We start from the raw sequence: 24,489 nt of genomic DNA, 5'->3' as shown, positions 1-24,489 counted from the left end.
GGAAGACATACAAGACCACTGATAATCTCCCTCGACCTGGGACTCCACGCAAGATCTCATCCCGTGGGGTCAAAATGATCACAAGAACGGTGAGCAAAAATCCCAGAACCACACGGGGGGACCTAGTGAATGACCTGCAGAGAGCTGGGACCAAAGTAACAAAGCCTACCATCAATAACACACTACGCCGCCAGGGACTCAAATCATGCAGTGCCAGACGTGTCCCCCTGCTTAAGCCAGTACATGTCCAGGCCCGTCTGAAGTTTGCTAGAGAGCATTTGGATGATCCAGAAGAAGATTGGGAGAATGTCATATGGTCAGATGAAACCAAAATATAACTTTTTGGTAAAAACTCAACTCGTCATGTTTGGAGGACAAAGAATGCTGAGTTGCATCCAAAGAACACCATACCTACTGTGAAGCATGGGGGTGGAAACATCATGCGTTGGGGCTGTTTTTCTGCAAAGGGACCAGGACGACTGATCCGTGTAAAGGAAAGAATGAATGGGGCCATGTATCATGAGATTTTGAGTGAAAACCTCCTTCCATCAGCAAGGGCATTGAAGATGAAACGTGTCTGGGTCTTTCAGCATGACAATGATCCCAAACACACCGCCCGGGCAACGAAGGAGTGGCTTCGTAAGAAGCATTTCAATGTCCTGGAGTGGCCTAGCCAGTCTCCAGATCTCAACCCTATAGAAAATCTTTAGAGGGAGTTGAAAGTCTGTGTTGCCCAGCAACAGCCCCAAAACATCACTGCTCTAGAGGAGATCTGCATGGAGGAATGGGCCAAAATACCAGCAACAGTGTGTGAAAACCTTGTGAAGACTTACATATTATATATAACAAAGTATTGAGATAAACTTTTGTTATTGACCAAATACTTATTTTCCACCATAATTTGCAAATACATTCATTAAAAATCCTACAATGTGATTTTCTGGATTTTTCCCCCCTCATTTTGTCTGTCATAGTTGAAGTGTACCTATGATGACAATTACAGGCCTCTCTCATCTTTTTAAGTGGGAGAACTTGCACAATTGGTGGCTGACTAAATACTTTTTTGCCCCACTGTATATTTCATTTCATTCAATTTCATCCAACCATTTAACATGCTCTTTCACCAATGCACATTAGATGATAGTATGACTCAGTATGAGGTCAATTAACAAACCAACACGGAAAATTAAATAGGCAGCGAACTCTTTATGCAATTCCTTTAAAGAAGCATAATCCTGAGACATTGTCAAAAGAGGGTTAGTCTAATGGGAGTGGATCATGGCCCTGTACAGATAGCACCTTTGGCATCTATAAAGATGAGATAATCTATAAAGTTTGATCTCGACTGACGACACTGAAGCAGTCAACTCCAATCAAATATATGATTTGAGGTCACAGTCTGAATTCCCCAAACAAATCACTTGAATTACAGATGATCACAAAGATACTGGAGTCAAGAAAAAGGGAGTTAAGAACAACTCAATTGAAAGGTTTCACTTTGTTCCCAAGGATGGGAAGGAACTGACTTAATAAAAACATTGTAATGGTGAAGTCTTATTGGGTCAGGGTGGGACAAGCTCAGAAGAAAGCCAGCAGTGGGATGCAGGATGTTATGCTGCTGGTGTTTCAGAATATACCATACTTGATCATTGTGTATATGTTTTGAACATGATCTCTCAAATCATTTCTCCTCTCATTCAGCTGTGTGCCACCAGATGGCAGCAAGCACTTCCTACTATATGAAAGTTAAACTTAGTCTTGGTTTTGATTTTCAATGGTGCCAAGAACAATATCAAATGGTGGCATTCTGAGAGGGCTTTAGAGAACTCCAACATCATCACACCAGATATTTATGGGACCGGCGCTATAAGTGTTTTTCCAAAATGTGGTTGTTCTTCTTGCAGGGGAAAACGTGTTTTCATATCTACAGTTCATCCACATAAAGATTCAAACAATCGCAATCTCACCAACCTTAGACTAACATCAGGGCTGTAACCACATATGAGGTCCCGACCTTGGTCATTTTCTTCTAATTTAAAAAGATAAATAATAAAATATATACAGTACCAGTAAAAAGTTTGGACATACAGTGGCAAGAAAAAGTATGTGAAACCTTTGGAATGACCTGGACTTCTGCATAAATTGGTCATAACATTTGATCTGATCTTCCTCTAAGTCACAACAATAGACAAACACAGTCTGCTTAAACTAATAAACACAAACAATTATACATTTTCATGTGTTTATTGAACACACCTTGTAAACAGTCACAGCGCAGAGTGGAACAAGTATGTGAACCCTTGGATTTAATAACTGGCTGACCCTCCTTTGGCAGCAATAACCTCAACCAAACATTTTCTGCAGTTGAGGATCAGACCTGCACAATGGTCAGGAGGAATTTTGGACCATTCCTCTTTACTGAACTGTTTCAGTGAAGCTATATTCTTGGGATGTTTGGTGTGAACTGCTCCCGAGGGCGGCAGGGTAGCCTAGTGGTTAGAGCGTTGGACTAGTAACCGAAAGGTTGCAAGTTCAAATCCCCGAGCTGACAAGGTACAAATCTGTCGTTCTGTCCCTGAACAGGCAGTTAACCCACTGTTCCTAGGCTGTCATTGAAAATAAGAATTTGTTCTTAACTGACTTGCCTAGTAAAAAAAAAAAAAAAAAAAAAATTGGGTTGAGGTCAGGACTCTGACTGGGCCACTCCAGAAGGCGTACTTTCTTCTGTTGAAGCCATTCTGTTGTTGATTTACTTCTGTGTTTTGAGTTGATGTCCTGTTGCTTCAATTGGCGGACAGATAGCCTTACATTCTCCTGCAAAATGTCTTGATAAACTTGGAAATTCATTTTTCCGTTGATGATAGCAAGCTGTCTAGGCCCTGAGGCAGCAAATCAGCTCCAAACCATTATGCTCCCTTCACCATACTTTACGGTTGGGATGAGGTTTTGATGTTGGTGTGCTGGCCCTCCATGAGGGCTCTCTATGGTCAGGGCGTGACACAATGCTTCTTGTGAATAGCAAACTCAAATTTTGTGAGTGTTTTTTTATAGGGCAGGGCAGCTCTAATCAACATCTCCAATCTCGTCTCAATGATTGTACTCCAGGTTAGCTGACAGATTAGCAGGTGTTACGGTTTTCTTGCGGTGAAGGAGGGTTGTTCTTTATTTTACTATTTTCTTTATTGTAGAATAATAGTGAAGAAATCAAAACTATGAAATAACACATATAGAATAATGTACTAGGCAAAAAGCTTTAAACAAATCAAAATATATTTAATATTTTAGATTATTCAAAGTAGCCACCCTTTGCCTTGATGACAGCTTTGCACACTCTTGGCATTCTCTCAACCAGCTTCAACATTCTTGAAGGAGTTCCCACATATACTGAGCACTTGTTGGCTGCTTTTCCTCCACTCTGCCGTCCAACTCATCCCAAACAATCACAATTGGGTTGAGGTCGGGTGACTGTGAAGGCCAGGTCATCTGATGCAGCACTCCATCACTCTCTTTGGTCAAATAGCCCTTACACAACCTGGAGGTGTGTTTTCGTCTATTGTCCTGTTGAAAAACAAATGATACACCCACATGATAGTCATTGCAGAATTCTGTGGTTGCCATGCTGGTTAAGTGTGCCTTGAATTCTAAGTCAATAACAGACAATGTCACCAGCAAAGCACACCCACACCATCACACCTCCTCCTCCATAGTTCATGGTGGGAACTACGCACGGGGAGATCATCCGTTCACCTACTGTGTGTCTCACAAAGACACAGCGGTTGGAAACAAAAATATTCAATTTGGGCTCATCAGACGAAAGGACAGATTTCCACCAGGCTAATGTCCATTGCTCGTGTTTCTTGGCCCAAGCAAGTCTCTTCTTCTTATTGGTGTACTTTAGTAGTGGTTTCCTTGCAGCAATTCGACCATGAAGGCCTGATTCACACAGTCCCCTCTGAACAGTTGATGTTTGTATTTGTATTTGTATTTATTATGAATCCCCGGTAGCTGCTGCCAATGTTTGTGTTGCTTCACAGTCCCCGCTGTTCCATAAAATGTTTTTTTTTAATCAGTTTTAAAAAAAAATCTAATTTTACTGCTTGCGTCAGATACTTGATGTGGAATAGAGTGCCATGTAGTCATGGCTCTATGTAGTACTGTGTGCCCCCCATAGTCTGTTCTGGACTTGGGGACTGTGAAGAGACCTCTTGTGGCATGTCTTGTGGGGTATGCATGAGTGTTCGAGCTCTGTGCCAGTAGTTTAGACAGACAGCTCAGTGCATTCAACATGTCAATACCTATCATAAATAAAAGTAGTGATGAAGACAATCACTCCTACACTTTCAGCCAGGAGAGATTGACATGCATATTATTAATATTAGCTCTCTGTGTTCATCCAAGAGCCAGCTGTGCTGCCCTGTTCTGAGCTAATTGCAATTTTCCTACTTCCTTTTTTGTGGATCTTGACCACACGACTGAACAGTAGTCAAGGTGCGACAAAACTATGGCCTGTAGGACCTAGTGTTGTTAAGAAGGCAGAGCATCGCTTTATTATAGACAGACTTCTCCCTATCTTAGCTACTACTGCATCAATATGTTTTGACCATGACAGTTTACAATCTTGTGTTACTCCAAGCAGTTTAGTCAACTCAACTTGCTCAATTTCCACATTATTCATTACAAAATTTAGTTGAGGTTTAGGGTTTAGTGAGTGTTTTGTTCCGAATACAATGCTTTTAGTTTTAGAAATATTATTCTTTGCCACTCAGTCTGAAACAAACTGCAGTTATTTGTTGAGTGTTGCAGTCATTTCAGTCGCTGTAGTAGCTGACGTGTATGGAGTCGAGTCATCTGCGTACATAGAAACACTGGCTTTACTCAAAGTCAGTGGCATGTTGTTAGTAAAAATTGAAAAAGCAAGGGGCCTAAACAGCTACCCTGGGGAATTCCTGCTTCTACCTGGATTATGTTTGAGAGGCTTCCATTAAAGGACACCCTCTGTGTTCTGTTGGACAAGTAACTCTTCATCCACATTATAGCAGGGCCACATACGTTTTTCCAGCAGCAGACTATGATTGATAATGATTGATAATGTCAAAAGCAGCACTGAAGTCTAACAAGACAGTCCCCACAATAATTTTATCATCAGTTTTCTTCAGCCAATCATCAGTCATTTGTGTAAGTGCTGTGCTTATTGAGTGTCCTTCCCTATAGGCATGCTGAAATTTTGTTGTCAATTTGTTTACTGTGAAATAGCATTACATCTGGTCAAACACTATTTTTTCCAGAAGTTTACTAAGGGTTGGTAACAGGCTGATTGGTCGGCTATTTGAGCCAGTGAAGGGGGCTTTACTATTCTTGGGTAGCGGAATGACCTTAGCTTTCCTCCAAGCCTGAAGGCACACGCTCTCTAGTAGGCTTAAATTGAAGATGTGGCAAATAGGAGTGGCAATATATCTGCTATTATCCTCAGTAATTTTCTATCTAGATTGTCAGACCATGATGGCTTGTCATTGTTGATAGACAACAATAATTTTCCACACTGACTTTACGGAATTCAAAAGTGCAATTCTTGTCTTTTATAATTTGGTTCGATATACTTGGATGCGTAGTGTCAGCATTTGTTGCTGGCATGTCATCACTAAGTTTGCTTATCTTGCCAATGAAAAAGTAATTAAAGTAGTTTGCAATATCAGTTGGCTTTGTGATGAACGAGCCATCTGATTCAATAAATGAAGGAGCTGAGTTGGCTTTTTTCCCCCCATCATTTCATTTAAGGTGCCCCAAAGCTTTTTACCATTATTCTTTATATAATTTATCTTTGTTTCATAGTGTAGTTTATTTTTATTTTTATTTAGTTTCGTCACATGATATCTTATTTTGCAGTACGTTTGCCAATCAGTTGCCTGACTTAATTGGCATACCTTTTGCCCCATCCTTCTCAACCATACACTTTTTCAATTCCCACATCAAACCTAGGGGATTTAACAGTTTTTACAGTAATTTTCTTAATGGGTGCATGCTTATTGGGGTGGCAGGGTAGCCTAGTGGTTAGAGAGTTGGACTAGTAACCGGAAGGTACAAATCTGTCGTTCTGCCCCTGAACAGGCAGTTAACCCACTGTTCCTAGGCTGTCATTGAAAATAAGAATTTGTTCTTAACTGACTTGCCTAGTTAAAAAAAAAAAAATAGTAACTGGAATAAGTAGTTTCATAAATGCGTCAAGTGCAACATCTGGTTGCTCCTCATTACACACCACAGACCAGCAAATATTCTTTACATCATCAACATATGAATCACAACTAAACTTATTGTATGACCTCTTATACACTATATTAGGCCCAGCCTTTGGAACTTTGTTTTATCTAGATATGGTTCTTATATTGTGATCACTACCAACTATGGATTTGGATACTGCTTTAAAGGAAATATCTGCGGCGTTAGTAAAAATGTTATCAATACATGTTGATGATTTCATTCCTGTGCTGTTTGTAATTACCCTGGTAGGTTGACTGACAACCTGATCCAGGTTGCAGGCACTGGTTACAGTTTGAAGTTTTTTTCTGAGTGGGCAGCTTGATGAATGCCAGTCAATATTTAAAAGATACTTCTCTGTTGATATCACATACTGTACATTATCGAGCATTTCACACATGTTATCCAGATACTGACTGTTAGCACTTGGTTGTGTAACGGCTGTTGGTGGAAGAAGAAGAGGAGGACCAATGTGCAGCGTGGTAAGTGTCCATATTTAATAGAACAAACTGAACACAACAAAATACAAAAATAACAAAGTGAAATAACAAACCGAAACAGTTCCATGTGGACCACACAGACACAGGAAACAATCACCCACAACTCAAAAGTGAAACCAGGCTACCTAAGTATGGTTCTCAATCAGGAACAACGATTGACAGATGCCTCTGATTGAGAACCATACCAGGCCAAACACAGAAATCCCAAAATCATAGAAAAAGGAACATAGACAACCCACCCAACTCACGCCCTGACCACACTAAAACAACGACATAACAAAATAACTAAGGTCAGAACGTGACAGGTTGTCTATAGCAGCTTCCCAAAATAATGGGCTTTAGGTGAGGCAGATGAACCTGTGGCCATGTTACTTGAACAGTATTTAACATTATACCGTCTCTCTATTTACAGGAATGTGGTTCTGAATATAGACCGCAACCCCGCCTCCGTTGGGATTTTTTGTCTTTTCGTTAGATGTTATAACCATGTATTGCTACCATTGTATCATCAAAGGTATTATCTAAGTGAGTTTCAGAGAAAGTCAGAATATGAATGTCATCTGTTACAAGCAAGTTATTGACTTCATGGACCTTGTTTCTTAGGCTACATATGTTAATATGGGCTATTTTTAGCACTTTTCTGTGTTTCTTGATTGCGTTACTGGGAAGCTTTTCAGAGGTAGACTTTCTCATGTTATTCACATTGGAGCTGATAGTGCAGGGTGAGCTGCGTAAAGTGGTTTTCCCACTATTGCACACCGCCTCAGTGCTAAAAGTGTAACTCTGGTTAAAAGGCTCATGATTACTGCTTACAATAGCTGTAGGATAAACAGATATATTTGGTGCAATTAGGGGTACATCAATTAAATGACTTACATTGTGTTTGCCAATGCCCTGGATCCAATGTGGCAAAGCTGTTTCAGGTCTGTGTCAGTTCCAGGCTCAGCATCTACATGGAGACCCCCATTGCCAGAGGACGCTGAGATGTGTCTGTTACTTGAATCAAATCAAATCAAATGTATTTATATAGCCCTTCTTACATCAGCTGATATCTCAAAGTGCTGTACAGAAACCCAGCCTAAAACCCCAAACAGAAGGCAATGCAGGTGTAGAAGCACGGTGGCTAGGAAAAACTCCTAGGCCAAAACCTAGGAAGAAACCTAGAGAGGAACCAGGCTATGAGGGGTGGCCAGTCCTCTTCTGGCTGTGCCGGGTGGAGATTATAACTTAACATAGCCAAGATGTTCAAATGTTCATAAATGACCAGAATGGTCAAATAATAATAATCACAGTAGTGAATCATCATGCCAGGTAGTCCTGAGGCATGGTCCTAGGGCTCAGGTCCTCCGAGAGAGAGAAAGAAAGAGAGAAAGAGAGAATTAGAGTGAGCATACTTAAATTCACACAGGACACCGGATAAGACAGGAGAAGTACTCCAGATATAACAAACTGACCCTAGCCCCCCGACACATAAACTACTGCAGCATAAATACTGGAGGCTGAGACAGGAGGGATCAGGAGACACTGTGGCCCCATCCGATGATACCCCCGGACAGGGCCAAACAGGAAGGATATAACCCCACCCACTTTGCCAAAGCACAGCCCCCACACCACTAGAGGGATATCTTCAACCACCAACTTACCATCCTGAGACAAGGCCGAGTATTGCCCTCAAAGATCTCCGCCACGGGACAACCCAAGGGGGGCACCAATCCAGCAGGAAGATCACGTCAGTGACTCAACCCACTCTAGGGACGGCATGAAAGAGCACCAGTAAGCCAGTGACTCAGCCCCTGTAATAGGGTTAGAGGCAGAGAATCCCAGTGGAGAGAGGGGAACCAGCCAGGCAGAGACAGCAAGGGCAAACGTTAAACTCTGTGAAGCATTTATTTGGGCTGCAATTTCTGAGGCTGGTACGTATCTGTTCACACTGAGTTTGTTCTGATGTCTTTACTATTAGTCTACAATGTAGAAAATAATAAAATAAAGAAAAACCCTTGAATGAGTAGGTGTGTCCAAACTTTTGACTGGTACTGTATATTTTGTGCACAATAAAGAAAATACATTTCAGGTCCAAATCTACATTTTGCTCACAACATTGATCCAAAGTTCAGAAAAATGATTCTATTCTTGATCTGACTGAGCTCTAATTAAAAAATAAATAATAATAAACCGTGTCTGCAAACATCCATCCACCAAACAACAACAACAAAAAACTCTCGGAGAATGAGTACCAAACCGGTAAATCGTCGTTTATAGAATATGATAGGTCAGTCAGTTAGGTGGCTAGCTGACGGGAAAGACTTCTATTGTAAAAACGGCTAGCTGGAGCTCGTCTGAGCGGTCGGCTGTGAACGCCCTCACCCTCTAGTACTTCATGCTGATATAATTGGTTCTGACTCGCCACAGACTGTTCGGAAAGAACAGTACGGATGCATCTTAGACCAGGACTTTTATTATCTTCATCAACACCGCACACTATATTATTCACACTCGCAGGCAGAAATCATCAGTTTACACAGGATGGACTTGTGGTTCTGACAAGTAAGAACAATTACAAACTGGGTGGTTCGAGCCCTGAATGCTGATTGGCTGACAGCCGTGGTATATCAGACCGTATAGGACGGGTATGACAAAACATTTATTTTTACTGTTCTAATTATGTTGGTAACCAGTTTATAACAGCAATAAACAAACCTCGGGGGTTTGTGGTGTGTCCGCGATGCGTCGTGCATAAGAACAGCCCTTAAATTGGCAATATACGACACACCCTCGTGTCTTATTGCTTAAATATACAATGTTGTAAGCTATGCAAAAAGGAATATCTACATAGGAAATAATGGCATAGGATCTATACAGGGATATTCACATAACAGCATTCACATTTACAGCTGTATATGTACAAACATCTCGCTGGAGAGAGAGAGAGAACTAATTAATTTGACTGAGTTTCAGTTCAAAGAAGGAAATCAGTCAATTGAAATAAACTCATTAGGCCCTAATTTATGGATTTGACATGACTGGTCAGGGGAGCAGCGATGGGCCCACCCACTTGGGAGCAAGGCCCACCCACTTGGGAGCAAGGCCCACCCACTTGGGAGCAAGGCCCACCCACTGGGGAGCCAGGCCCACCTACTTGGGAGCAAGGCCCACCCACTTGGGAGCAAGGCCCACCCACTTGGGAGCAAGGCCCACCCACTTGGGAGCAAGGCCCACCCACTGGGGAGCCAGGCCCACCTACTTGGGAGCAAGGCCCACCCACTTGGGAGCAAGGCCCACCCACTGGGGCGCCGGGCCCACCTACTTGGGAGCAAGGCCCACCCACTGGGGAGCCAGGCCCACCTACTTGGGAGCAAGGCCCACCCACTTGGGAGCAAGGCCCACCCACTGGGGAGCCAGGCCAAGCTAATCAGAATGAGTTTTCCCCACAAAACGGCTTTATTACATACAGAAATATATATATATATATTTTTTAGTATACATGATCTGCAGCAGTACTATTCAGCTACAAATTTAATAAGATAACTAGGCCAAAGGTGATTGCTTCCAGTCAATCACCATAAAGTAGCATTAACCCTCCCAACAATAAACCCGACAACTCACTTCTTCCTAAAAATAAACACACTGATACTTTGGTCGGCAACCAAATCTGCATCATTGTCTAATGACAAAGTAAAAACAGTTTTTTTAGAAGAAATAAACTGAAATATCACATTTACATAAGTTTTCAGACCCTTTACTCAGTTCTTTGTTGAAGCATCTTTGGCAGCGAATACAGCCTCGAGTCTTCTTGGGTATGACGCTACAAGCTTGGCAACCCTGTATTTGGGGAGTTTCTCCCTTTCTTCTCTGCAGATCTGTTCAAGCTCTGTCAGGTTGAATGGGGAGCGTCGCTGCACAGCTATTTTCAGGTCTCTCCAGAGATGTTCGATCGGTGATGATATGTTATGTTTCGTATGGCATGCATTCATTTGTGGATGTCCATCATCTATTTTGTATAATATGTTGCGAATTACAATTCATATAATATGTTAGCACAGCTATTTTTGTTGTTGTTGACGGAATGTTGGTGGAGCGCTTCAGAGATGCATCTCTCCAACAGCATACTGGGGAGGCGCACTGGGAATGGTCAAGAAAAACATTTTGCGCCCCTTTGCCTTTGACAAAGGGGGAACTGCTTATCAAAGGGGTGGCATCAGCGCTCAACTTAAAAGCCCATATGCCACTGGTTGAGAGGAATTGCCTTTGTTTTTGGGCAGAATTATGTGAGGTTCTATGTGTTGTTGTTGGATGTGTATCTTGGTCAGTTTAGCTTAGAAAATGCTGCCCCCTGTCAATCTGCCCCATCAATCTAATCCTGCCTCATGGGCAGGCCGGCCATGTCAGTGTCATTGATTCACAGTGTCGTATTATTGATACTCAGAGTCATATTTTGGCCGCTTTGTTGATGTTTATTACAGACCTATCCTCCTCCTCCACCACCACCACCACCTCCCACCATGAGCCCAGGACATCCAGGGTATGCATTCGGTCCTCCTACACAGCTGCGCCAAGAAGCTTTACTGAGGGGAAATCAGCATCAGGCAGTCCACTCAGTTGTGGCTGAGTTCCCTCAATGCAATGAGGTGATGGGCCTGGTGTTGGGCCTGGAGCCATCCAGGGTAGAGGTCTCCCTGAAACAGAGGGAGCAGCTGAGTCATCAGGGGAGTGGTGGCTTGGTGTGCCTCCCAGCAGCGAGGGCCCAGGCGGAGCCTCTCTACGGAGGCTCCAGCAGTGGCACCGTCAGTGCCACTGTACTCAGTGAGGAGGGTCCCAAAGGTAAATGCATCCAAAATGACAGATCTCACCCAGTGCTCTATCCATCGGTGTACAGTACAACAATTCATAGAAACAAAAATGTCTTAATTTAAGGTTAGGGTTAGGCATAAGGTTAACAGTGTGGTTAAGGTTAGGGGTAAGGTTAGGGGTATGTTTAATGTGATTTTATGACTTAGTGGTTGTGCCAGCTAGTGACCACCCTGAAGAGCTGCCTTCAGTACATGAGTCATCCCAATAAATGCCAACCTGCCTTTAATCATGCTGGTGCCTTGTACTGCCTACAGAGGGTTGAGGTCCATCTGTCCCACTTGTCACAGACCCACGGAGCAGATACGTGGATGTCCTGGGCGAGGAATGGAAGAACAGCCCCATGACTAAATGTCCTGCGGTCCCCAACTGCCCTGCTCAACGCCCGTGGACCTGCTGCTGAGCCTCTCATTGTGAAGGCCAAGACCCGCGGAGAGGGCTTTTGCCGTAAGAAGGAGGCACACCTGCTGGAGGATTCCCCCAAATCTGTAGGAAACCTGCTCTTCATATCCTGTCCAGAAACATTAGTGAACTAATACACATCATCTGTGCATATTTTTCACATATTTTTCACATTTGTAGATGGAAAATGTTTATTGAGTGACAGTTAAAGACAGAGAATGGTAGATGGCTAAAGATTGATTCTCATTCCTATCCATTTCTCTGTCAGATTGTCTGGGATCCTATACTCAACAGGTGGGTGGATACGAAGGTACCACAGGAGGAGGTATGAACTTTCAACTGACCTTTTAAATCAGAGCAAAGCAATTGTATGAACTGTATGTTATTAAATTGCTTTTACTACTCGTTTTAAAATTGTATTGATAGATATTATTTTACAGAGCAAGCCTCTACTACCTCCCTCACCAATTGGGATGTACCCCCCTCCACCAATGGGGGACACAGGCTATCTGGGGGACTCTGGTAGTCTTCCCAAGGCTATCAATATTACAGCAGGTGCCTACATGAGACTTAACTTTTCATACTGCTTCAGCCAATCATGGCTCTGTCTGGTGTCTAAGTTTCCCCCCCTACTTACAGCAGGTCTGTGCGGTGACCCTAACCCCCAGATGAACCCGAGTGGGAACGTAACCGAGGCCCCCAGCCAGTGGCAAACCTGGACCACAGCTGTTCATGACAGTCGGATGGCACCGATGGAAGTCCCACCTGTATTGGCTATAAGTTGTTCTTGCTGTTCTTCTACATGCTTGATAGGCTGGTGAGCTAAGGAAACCTCCTACCTTTTTGATACCCTATTAGCTGGTAGTGGTCAGACTCCCATCAGTGCTTTCACTATGGACCTCCCAGTATGCCGTAAAGTTAGACAGCAGCCTTTCGGTTCACAATCTACAGAATTCAGTCATTCATTCAGTCTACAATCGTATTCATTCACATTTGAGTTGTGTTTAGATGTTTGTAAAAGACAGTGAGGGAGAAAGAGTGAGATACGGTATATTTTCAGAGAATTCCGCATAGTGGAATGGGAACTTTGCCTAAAATTCCATGCCCAAATGTCACCCCAATTCAAGAATGACCCATTAGCTACCAAGCATGAGAACCAAAAAGGCAGTTTTAATCAAAAAGTAGCGGTATTTACGTCCTCTGGATTTGCCGTAAATTGTTGTGGGATAATTAGGAGTGCAGCGATACCTTCCATCCCTGGATCGAAGTACGGAGGTGCATATATATTGGCGTATGGTCGTTTCAAGTAGAACAGCATTTATTATAGTGTAAATGTTTTGACTAGACCTAGAATTATAGGATAGGATCAAAGAATCATAGAATCATAATGCAGCCTATAGAAGCGCAATGACACTATTGTTCCACTAGATGACACCATCCACTTTGGTAAACCACCTTGAACTCAATACAATTAGTGTGAGGCATAGAGATGGATAGACAGCGCACTTGCCACAAAGATAGCGTGTGTCCTCTCTTTCGCTCTCTATGGCTCACACCCATTGTAATGGAGAGAATCCAACACTGGATGTCAGTGTGGTACCACCATGGTACACTAAAATCCTTTTCTGAATCAGTGAATGTGTTAGTCACTAAGGCCAACACCAGTGATTTATGATATTGTAAACATGCCAGAATGAAAGCACACTATAGAAAAGTAGCTAGTTTGTCAAAGTCCCACTGGTCGGTAAGTGCACTGGACTTTTACAAAAGCATTCAAAGTTTGGAAAAATTGAGTCATACTTTCACATGCAGTGCCAACTTGGTTGGAAAATGTGCCTCCCAGCTCACACGCCTTTCTGCCAGTTACTGTAGCAGTGTTATTCACTACTGTCGTTACATCACTGTTAGGTAAACTAGCTCTATAGGCCTACGATTATTTGTACCACATTTGGTTGAACCGGCCAAAAAACAATGTTTATTTTGTGACAAGTATGTTGCATTGTGTACACAGGGCGGTTCCCTGAGGGGAATGCCTGTTTATGGGCCTATGAAGGCAAATGACATTCCACTAACCATAACAGACATATTAATGAAGAACAAATCAAGACAACTGTATACTTACCATCTTCCTTTTTGTTACATGCTTATCTGTATGTCGCACCTGTTTACGATTTACTGTATTAGTCCAGATGAGATGGACATTTGTCTTCTGCTTTTTTCCCCATGCCCTCCGGTATATATACATACACACACACACACACACACACACACACACACACACACACACACACACACACACACACACACACACACACACACACACACACACACACACACACACACACACACACACACATTAGCATTGGAGAGCATGGAGCAGAGGGCATTCACAGTGCAGTACCCAATGAGCAGCTCCCTTGACCAAGTTACATGTTAACATTACACGTTAATGCAAAAACAGAATGATGAATAAATATCCTGGATGGCTTTGCTTTCTGATTATCTCGCCACCAAAAGAGATACATTATCTTATTTTATCAAGGATGTCAAAATGTGTCTTCCTTCCACTATTTGCACAGCAGCTGTGTGTAATCACGGCGGCTCGCTAAATGACGGTGAGCTGTGATTGTTATGTCTCTCTTGACCCCACGCATATCTCACAGCAGTGCAGTAGCTACTGTCTGTAGCATATAGCTGATAAGAACAGGGTGTGGTTGACACTGAGAACCAGTCTGACTGTTGCCTAAGTCAACTGGCTGGTCCCTTACCAGCCACCATTCCTGATGTGTTGTCAACGTTGTCCACCGCAACAACACCCCTTCATAATAGTTGTGAAACAAACTGCTCCCTTGTCATGGCAGTTATTGCGGCACATTTTCTTTTATGGTCGTATGATGAATCACGCCATGATAAGCAAGGAGAGAGACGTGGTGTGATGTCAGTGGCTGTCTATTTTAACGACACACTAGGAATGCTAGCATTGACAGATTTAGTGTTGGGATCCCAAGGTACTGTGTGCAGACCTAAGTCAGAGCCGCGCTGTGGGTTGAAAGTTCACATCCAGTTAGTGCTTTGGCTATCTCGCATTGCCCTTGGAGATGCCCCAGTCCCACTGAGACCTGCATTCCAGTCGTTGTTTTTTTGACTTTCACAGATAGTTATTGAAGTCCCAAGCCAGATACATTTCTACAGATTTCTTGGGATGAGGAGGAGAATGTGTTCCGCTCACTTTTGATACTATGCTGAGCTTTGTCTCACTACTGTACTGTGACGAGAAAAGCACCGTTTCTTCTAGGGATGTTTCAAACCAGGGTGTTTCATGATTACTCTGATATGTACGATCAAAGTATCGTGAACAGAGATTGCACTGGGCAAAAACTGGTTGAATCAACGTTGTCTCCACGTCATATCAACCAACAAATGAACTCTGATGACGTTTGAACGGATGGAAAACTGATTGGATTGACAAAAGTTCCTCAACGTAAGGGAATTTAGTATTTTTGTTTACCTAAATTCAATGACAGGGTGACATTTTTGGTTGATTTCAAGTTGAATTCATGTTAGTTGACACCCAAATGTAAACTAAAACTGGACTTTGAACTGACGTCTGTGCCCAGCGCCCATGTGATGTAAGAGAGCTGGTAATTATTCCTTCAAATTCAATTAAATGAGATGTCATTACAGTCCAAGCCCTGAGTAAGAATTATTGTATTGTGTTGATTGACAAGGAAATGGTCCAAAACATTTCAAATGTCAATCGAAAATACCAACCACATCAGTTCCAGGTAATATGCCAGGTGATCAAAACAAACAAAATGTGGTTGCAGTTTCCCAGCTATAAACAATGTCACCTAAAGCTGATGTCACTCCCCCACCAACTCAAACCTTGGGTTCTGTAATCAAGGCAGCAATTACAGTGTTTTAACAATCCGTGTATAAAACAGGAGAAGATGACATATGATGACAGCAGTTAAACATTTCTTTTGACCACAATGTAAGCTAGGTGGTTATCCAGCACTTCTATGAACTCACCCCATTCTACAAGCAAGAACTGTGTGTGTGTGTGTGTGTGTGTGTGTGTGTGTGTGTGTGTGTGTGTGTGTGTGTGTGTGTGTGTGTGTGTGTGTGTGTGTGTGTGTCGGGGGAGAAGATCAAGGCAGACTCACCAATACAACAACAATAGCAATAACAAGAACAGCCATTTGAAAGGACATTATTTAGAAACAGGCCTGACTATGTATTTTTTTATTCATGTATTGTGGGTTTGTGTGTGTGTGTGTGTGTGTGTGTGTGCATGCATATGTGGTGTGTTTTGTGCAAGGATGTGTGTATGCGTGTGTCTGTGAGTGATTGTGAATTGCAAACATGATCCCCTTGGTTCATTTGTAGGAACTGCAGTTTCTAAATATCCTTTTGATTCTGCTCCAATAGCAGCATTAGTCATCTCAGTATTCCACTAGAGAACTTCTGCAATTCTCATTTATGCACAGCATAGACAGACACACCTACCTACCTGTAAAACATAAACATAGAAAAGTGTGTTCCCACGTCAAACGGACACAGACAAGTACACACCGCTTGTGTCCTCCACCCCCCCCCTCACTCCTGTACCCGACACCTCTGACTCATTCCACTCTACTCAGAGCAAAGTGCAAAGTGCAAAGTGCAAAACAGATACCATCCCTGTCAACAGACTTTCTTTGTTCAGCCGGTCAGTATTTACCTCCTCAGTCAATGTTTTTCCACTTGTCTCTAGGCAACACTGCCACTTGGTGAGGAAGAAACTCTGCATGTTGTGACACTGTGTCAAAATGCTAAAGTATGTGTGAGGGCACAGATTAGTCATCCCGACTCGCTTTTGAGGAGTCATTTTACCGCACCCAGGGTCATATTCGCCGTTCCGTGGTCACGGATCCTGCTCCCTGCTCCTTTCATTCCGTGGTGTTTGAGTACAAGACCTTCAGTAACCTTCAATGTCTCTCACGTTATGTTTTTCCACAATTGAGTTTTCAGCCATTGTCCACAACATCCTGACAACCTCCTGACAACCCCACTGTTATATCTAACACAGAGCCCCGAGAGTATTATGTGGTTGTTATGCTTTTGAATAACTACAGGCAACAGATGGGGGGTGGGGGGGGGACACACAATACAGGCTTATAATGGCATGATAGTCAACTTTTCCAAAAGCTGTCTACCTTATTGAAATAATTTCAGCCACAGAAAATAGCGATTCATATTCACCAGAACATTTATTTTCAGAAACAGGATGGTCACAAACACTCTGATAGCAAATGTTGTTCATTATTCCTACTTTCTCTCATCCTAATTCCACTTCCTGGAACTCCAGTTAGGCTTCCTATGATTGGCGGATATCGTAAAAACAGGTATATTATTGACCTCTCAGGATAAGAGGCATTGCAGTGTTAACAGTACTCCTCAGGTATTGTATTCGACAGCTCTCCTCTTTAGTCGTAACGATGTGTGGTGTTTGCGGGCGTGGGTGTGTTTCTGATAATATTATGCGCTGCCAGTAGAGATGGACATCTAGCTGGAAGAGCGCACTGTTGTGGTTGTGACTGTGGTTTTCGATCCCCCTGCAGAAAGAAAATGAGTTACAACATGCTGATAACCTACTATCACAACCATCATATATTATCATTATAAAGCCATTATATAAAATAGATGTTATTTACCTGAGCCAACAGTTCTGAAAAGACGGATGGTGAAAAGAAATGGAAAAAAACGTGTTAGAGAGTATAGCTATGTCGTATCTGTCTGAAAGACTAATAATAATAACAATGACTAATATGATTATTTGGGCCGTGTTAAATGTATGGACATTTATGGGCATTTCCAATAGATTTGCAAGGTTTACCTGGACTCCTCCCCTTCCAGGAGTCCCCTGTAGGTGGCGATCTCCTGCTCCAGACGGGACTTGATGTCCAGCAGCATCTTGTAATCGTGGCCCTGCGTCTCGATGCTCTGGCGCACCCTGTTTAGCTCCTGTTCCAGCATGTCGATCTGGTTCTGGTAGCCCGAGAGCATGGCGCTGTAGCGGCCATCTGTCTCTCTCAGGGTGTTCTCCATAGCTGCTTTCTGTGTGGCGATAGAGGTGATACAGGGTCAGTAACAGGAAATGCATGTATAGAAATAATGAAAATAAACCTCAAAGCAGCCATAGTTATTGCACTTCAACTTAGATAAGCAAATGTCAACAAACTTCTTCTATTACACCAAGACTATGTTGATGAACACAAATATGCCTGGCACCACCAAGCACAGCGGGGTCACTTCTTGCTTATTTGAAATGAGATACTGAGTTCTATGTATTCCCAGATGTTTCTTTTCTTTAAATGGCCTTTAGTGGAGACTGCTTCGGGGACGACGGCTCATAATAATGGCTGGAGCGGAGCGAATGGAATGGCTTCAAACACAAAGAAACCACGTGTTTGATACCGTTCCCCTGATTCCACTCCAGCCATTACCACGAGCCCATCCTCCCCAGTTAAGGTGCCACCAACCTCCTGTGCTTTAGACCGACATGGAATGTAGCCTTGTTACTGCAGCGGGATGGATTGAGATAGACTTACTGAGTTTGATAAGCCCCAGCTAAGTTTCCATGGGAGTTTGGCTCTGGCTCTGTCACCTCTGCATTCCTCTGGACACACTCATACTCAAGCTGTCTTCCAGATAGGGTGCAGATGCCCGTAAAAAGCGAAAAAACCTCGGCATAACCCTAACCCCCCCCCCCGTGTCCACTAATCCCCCACTTATAGCCTTTTTCCACTGCCCTCCCATTTCCCCTCTCCTACTCCATCTCTCTCCAAGTCCTCCCCCTTTTTCCCTCCCTTTTATCTCGTCAATCCCTTTCAACCGCGTCACACCTCTCTCTTTCCCTTTGTTGAAAGAGAGAAGCTAGACTCCAGAGGATTGGTACAGAGGACGGGGAAATAGAATCAACTGTGTTGCCAAAAGTGGCATGAAGTTGTGTAAAAGCTATGGCCCCAAAACTGTGGTCCGTTTTCAGACGTCAGTGATTCTGGCTCACCATGCTGAGCTGTGACTGCAGCTCGATCTCCAGGCCCTGCATGGTGCGTCTCAGGTCGTTGATCTCCGTTTTGGTGGTCTGGATGATCTCGGTGCTGGTGGCCACCTCCTTGGACAGGTTGGCTGACTGAAACACAAACAAACCAGGGCCGCCATTTTAATCCCGCTGTGGCTCGCTCTCCTGACGAATTTAGACCACAATCTTCAAAATGATTACCGTTAATGACAGTCGGTTACATATTTTGGTTTTGAAGATGTAATTACAAAAGATTATATGTGGGAGACAGTTGGAGAATTTTGCTGAAGTCTGCCATGGTGACGGTTACCTTGTCTGTGAACCATGCCTCCTGGTCACGGCGGTGTTTGTCGATGATGCCCTCGTACTGGGTGCGGATCTCCTCCATCATCCTGGCCATGTCCTGCTGGGGTGCTGCGTCCACCTCCACGTTCACTGTGCCAGTGAGTTGAGCACGCATGGCTGCCAGCTCCTGTGGAATTATGGGAAATGGAGTCACTCTCATCCTCTTACTTTCTATCCAACTTTTAAAAACAATTTATTTTCTATCTATCACTGGGGTGTGTTTATATTGAATAAAATCTCATCACTGAAATGGAAAAATGTGAAGAAAGTGAATTGCCCCCACACCTCTATGTGGTTCTTCTTGAGGTAGGCCAGCTCATCCTGCAGACCCTCGATCTGCATCTCCAGGTCGGACTTGGTCAGAGTGGTCTGGTCCAGTAGGCGACGCAGGTTGGCGATGTCAGCCTCCACCGACTGGCGCATCATCAGCTCATGCTCGAACCTGATTGGTCGGGAGAAAGTGAGGAAGTTATCATGAGACATTTGAATCCAAATTTGTAGATAAGACATGTAGCTTCTCAGTGATTATTTGCTTGTTTGCCTCTTATAACCTAGTGTTGTAATAACTGAGACTATGGAGCTGATTGAGGAAGTGCCCTAACTTGGTCTGGAAGTCATCAGCAGCCAGTTTAGAGTTGTCAATCTGCAGCAGGATGTTGGCGTTGTTGCATGTGGCACCGTTGATCTAAAAGAAAACATGAAAGACTTTCATTGTTCACCATGGTTGAGTCGCAGTTAGTCAACTTGGAAGCTGATAGTATTTCGATACGCTGTTGCATCGGTCCCAAAGCTTGTTGAACACACATTCCAGGAGTAAAAGCATAAAACCTAAACATCAATATGCACTAGAAAAAGACATCTGTATCACCTCCCTGAATGACCTCATCACCTTCATGCTTGAGATGTAATTCATTTTCTTCATTTGTTTAATTAATAGCTATCTTTAAAAAAACAATCTCATAATCTATAAATGTCAGTGACAACACATTGTTTTTCTAACCCTCTGGACTCCGATTAAAAACTATAAGTCAATCCTGAAGTATACTTTATAAAGGTTGTGCTCCTCATTCCTACATACAGTACTGTAAGCCAATGTTCCTTTCCCTAGTATCCTGTCAGCACTGCCTACTTAACACTGCAAGAAATGCGAAATGATGGATTTGATCAGCCCATAGCAGACGAGGTCAGCACACTACCTTGTCCTTCAGGTCGTTGATGATGGCCCAGTATTTGCTGTAGTCCCTCTCGGCGGCAGGCCCTTTCTTCTCATAATACTCTCTGATCTGAATCTCCAACTTGGAGTTGGCCTCCTCCAGCGAGCGCACCTTATCCAGGTAGGTGGACAGGCGGTCGTTCAGGTTCTGCATGGTGGCCTTCTCGTTCAGGTGGATGGCGCCGCCGTCCAGGGCGCTGGACAGGTTGAAGCCACCGCCGCCGGATCCATAGCCGCCACCACCGGATCCATAGCCGCCACCGAAGCCGGCCCCGCCGCCGTACCCAGAGGAGACTGAGCGGACGGAGGAAGAGGAGATCCGGGTGCCACCGCCAGAACCACCTCCGTACACGCTGAAGGCCTTGGGGGCGCTGGACACGTAGCCCACCCGGCTTGACATGATGTTGGAGCCCCCGGAGAAGTTCATGGGGCCGCTGCCACCGCTGGAGCTCTTGTATGAGTAGTAAGACATGCTGACTTGCTGGCTGCTGTAGGTCAGTGGAGTGGCGACGAGAGGAGAGAGGACTGTTGTAGAGCTGGAGCCTCCAGGAGTGTGGAGTTGGACAGAGGGAGGCTGGCTCCTGATATAGTCTGAGTCCTGGGGCGGGCCTCGTGGAGGTGGGAGAGGAGGACAAAACAGGGAACGGTCAGGGGGAGGAGAGGGTGACTTTACAACACTCTCCAACAGCCTTGGCACCACCACAGTCTGTTTGAATTTAAGGACCAGGGTTCAGTTTCCACCCCTGTGATGAAACTGTAATGGAATGCCTGTGTGTGTGTGTGTGTGTGGGGGGGAAGGGTGAAGTTCGCCAGAGAAGGAAACACAGACTGCTTAATTACTAGGACTTTATGCCAGTCTATCAAACTATATCATGCTCTTTTATTTGCCTGTAAGTTAGGTATACACTGTTGAAACATTGAAGTATCCCTTTTTTCCAAGCTAAAGTAAAGTGTTACCTGCCACACCTAAAGTAAACATCTTATTACAGGATAAGTGCTAAGCATACTGTATCTATCATTAAAACTGTGGGTGTTTTTCATTAAAGAAACGAAACATGGTGAAACCATTAAATGCTTATTCCAAGTTACCTATTGGTACATAGGTAATCAGTGACCATTTTGCTTATTCGTCAACGAGTGATAAAATGTATCTCAGACATGTGAACGCACTGTATATCAAAAATATGGATTTTATAAAGACGCAATGAATCCACCCAGAAAGGGTTGGCATGCAGTCAATTACTATTGAGCACTTTATTGATTGAAACATCATTGATATGGTAGAAAACATGACTGTATGAGGTCACCCAGACCTCGATTGTTTTCCATACTCTCAGCCTGGTACTTTTAGGGGCCCAAGTACACAGCCCATTGTTCTCCTTCTACTCCAAACATCCCCTTCATCCCCATGGACCGTGTCCTGTGTCTCTGTGTGTTTGTGTGTAATGTGCTAGTGTGTGTGTTAGTGTGTAATTTGCTAGTGTGTGTGTGTGTGTGTGTTAGTGTGTAGTGTGTATGTGTGTGTCTCCTGTGTTAGTGAAATGAGACTCCCAGTGCGGATAAAGTATGTTGTTTTTGGTCGGGGTTGAGGTAGAGTGTATGAGGGATGAAGGATGATGAGGGAGAGAGAGAGCCTCAGAGGGGGTTGTGACTGTGTGTGAGATCAGTCTTGGACACTGGCCCGCTCCCACCCCACATCTGGTATCAGCTGCTGAGAAACGGGGAGAGAAAGGAGGGGAATGGGGCCTCATACCTCATACAATCTCTAATAGGGTTGTGCCTGAGTTGGAGGGGGAGGGGAATGCATTCACTTTTTCTTCATACATGTGAGAGATGTTAGTAAATTCGAAGGGAAACCACTCCCTGAATGCAAACGAAGAAGAATTGCACGCAAAACTTTGTTACAGAATAATCCAACAATCCATACAGCAGCATACCCATCACAATGTCGCTGACTTTAGACATTGTGCAGGCTGTGCAGGCTGTGAAGTGTACGATTAGTTTTAATCTATAGTAGAAATTGAAACATCTCCAATGCAATTTCGTATTCAAAACATCTCCCAACGTAATTTTGCATGAATTCATTCATTGAATTGCAGTAAATCTTCTGTATTCATTGGATCAAAAACAAATACCGAATATAGAATCAACCCTGGTTCTGGAAGTCTCTCTGGTTCATGGACGTTTTCCACTCTTGCTCAACCCGGCGGCTGCCAGTACCTGGCCTTGGCACAGGTGGTGAGAAGTGGGCATAGCGGGCAGATACCGGGCCGGTGAGTCGTCTGGACCAGCAGAAGGTTGCGGTCACTGACTCACACAGACACGGAGCTTGCCACCTGTAAAAATCAACACAGTGACATAGGCTCACGTCTGGGTGCCTGTTTTCACTTGCACTGAATGAATCATTCACGTTTACAGAGGTGACCGGAACTTTTTTTCCCCGTGTAGAATGTCTGTTTTCCTGCCATAAAGATACTGTAGAGATTGTTATGAGTATATATCGAGTCTCAATCCTAAATTGACAAGACAATAAGGTGATATTTGCTGATGAAAAGTATGTGATATAGCAGTCGCAAAAGGTGTGGCTGACCTATCTGAACTCTACAATGCAACTCTGTTTGAAGAATATGGCAGCTGCTGTAGCTATGGCGCTACTATGAATGGAATAATAACCCAAAAGAGATCCTTAGCTGTCTGGCATAAAACTGAATGAGGGTCAATTTATTTCACAATGCATTGAAACCCTGTGCCGTTTCTGTGTGTTTCAGCGCAGCTAAAAACTGGAGATATCCTAACCTTACACACATTGAAAAGAAGCTGTAGGGTGAGCAATAATTTCACAGTAGTTTTCAAAGAATGACCACAACTCTCATATCTTCACTTCTACAAGAAGTAACACAGCCTGTAACTGTGTATAACTCCGCTATGACTACACTCTTGAAAAAAAAAAGAATCTAGGTAGGAGCCTTTTGAGTTCCATGTAGAACCCTTTACACGGTGGGTTCTACATGGAACCCAAAAGAGTTCCACCTGGAACCATTTTTTTTTTTACCTGGAACCAAAAAGGGTTATTCTAAGTGGAAAGCCGAAGAAACATTTTTTTTTGAAACCTTTTTTCTAAGAGTGTATGTGTAATACGCTGAGTCGGGAAGCAAGTTCAGGAAGTGAATACATTTAATTAATAAACGAACAAAACAAGAAACACAAACAGCGCACCGACAAGAAACAGGAACAATGACGACTGGGGAAGAAACCAAAGGGAGGGACATATAAAGGGCAGGTAATCAAGGAAGTGATGGAGTCCAGGTGAGTGTCAATGGCGTAACGCTGGTGACAGGTGTGCGCCATAAACGAGCAGCCTGGTGACCTAGAGGCCGGAGAGGAGCACACGGTGACAGTATGTTTATGATGCTTTATGCAAAAGACGCAGGGCTCTATTCAATCTGTGTTGCTGAAGCTTTACAGATTGAGCAATAGAAATGGGAAGGTAACATATGCAGCGTTTACCGTGTGTGCAGAGCCTCGGCTAAAAAGCATGAACATTTCCTTTAAGTTTGAATCACGCTGTAAAGCTGAACGTCTGTGATGCAGATTGAATTGAGCCCTCAATCTCGACTGAATTGACTCAACTTGCCTAAGCCAGAACTAAGCTCTTGACGTTTGTCTAAGGTGCACTCAAGTCTGGCTTTGTCTGAAAGGGGTTTAAATCAAATGAGTTTAAGCCGTAGCTAAGAATGAGTCACTGTAGAAACACTACTCCACCCATGCACTCTCTTTCTTTCCCCCCCATCCCCCTCTCTCTCCCCGGCCCTTCAGCTTAGTTAAACACAGGGGGATCGAAAGGGAAGATAAGAACCCTTGAGAAA

The 24,489-nt window shown here is 43.6% G+C and overlaps 1 protein-coding gene across 1 annotated transcript; it reads right to left on the bottom strand.

Annotated features, from left to right (window-relative positions):
* Positions 1-17,232: 17,232 nt before the first annotated feature.
* LOC115103764 (keratin, type I cytoskeletal 13-like) lies at positions 17,233-21,230 on the bottom strand. The gene is made up of 8 exons (XM_029624681.2): positions 20,607-21,230; positions 20,013-20,095; positions 19,696-19,852; positions 19,376-19,537; positions 19,051-19,176; positions 17,878-18,098; positions 17,696-17,709; positions 17,233-17,596 (listed from the first exon to the last, which is right to left on the bottom strand). The coding sequence occupies exons 1-8, from the start codon at positions 21,093-21,095 to the stop codon at positions 17,547-17,549; spliced, it is 1,302 nt and encodes a 433-aa protein (XP_029480541.1). The 5' UTR covers positions 21,096-21,230; the 3' UTR covers positions 17,233-17,546.
* Positions 21,231-24,489: the final 3,259 nt, after the last annotated feature.

This window comes from Oncorhynchus nerka, linkage group LG21, assembly GCF_034236695.1.
Source record: "Oncorhynchus nerka isolate Pitt River linkage group LG21, Oner_Uvic_2.0, whole genome shotgun sequence".
Lineage (NCBI taxonomy): Eukaryota > Metazoa > Chordata > Actinopteri > Salmoniformes > Salmonidae > Oncorhynchus > Oncorhynchus nerka.
Note: the sequence above shows the minus strand (reverse complement) of the source record. Positions and strands in the feature narration are given on the sequence as shown.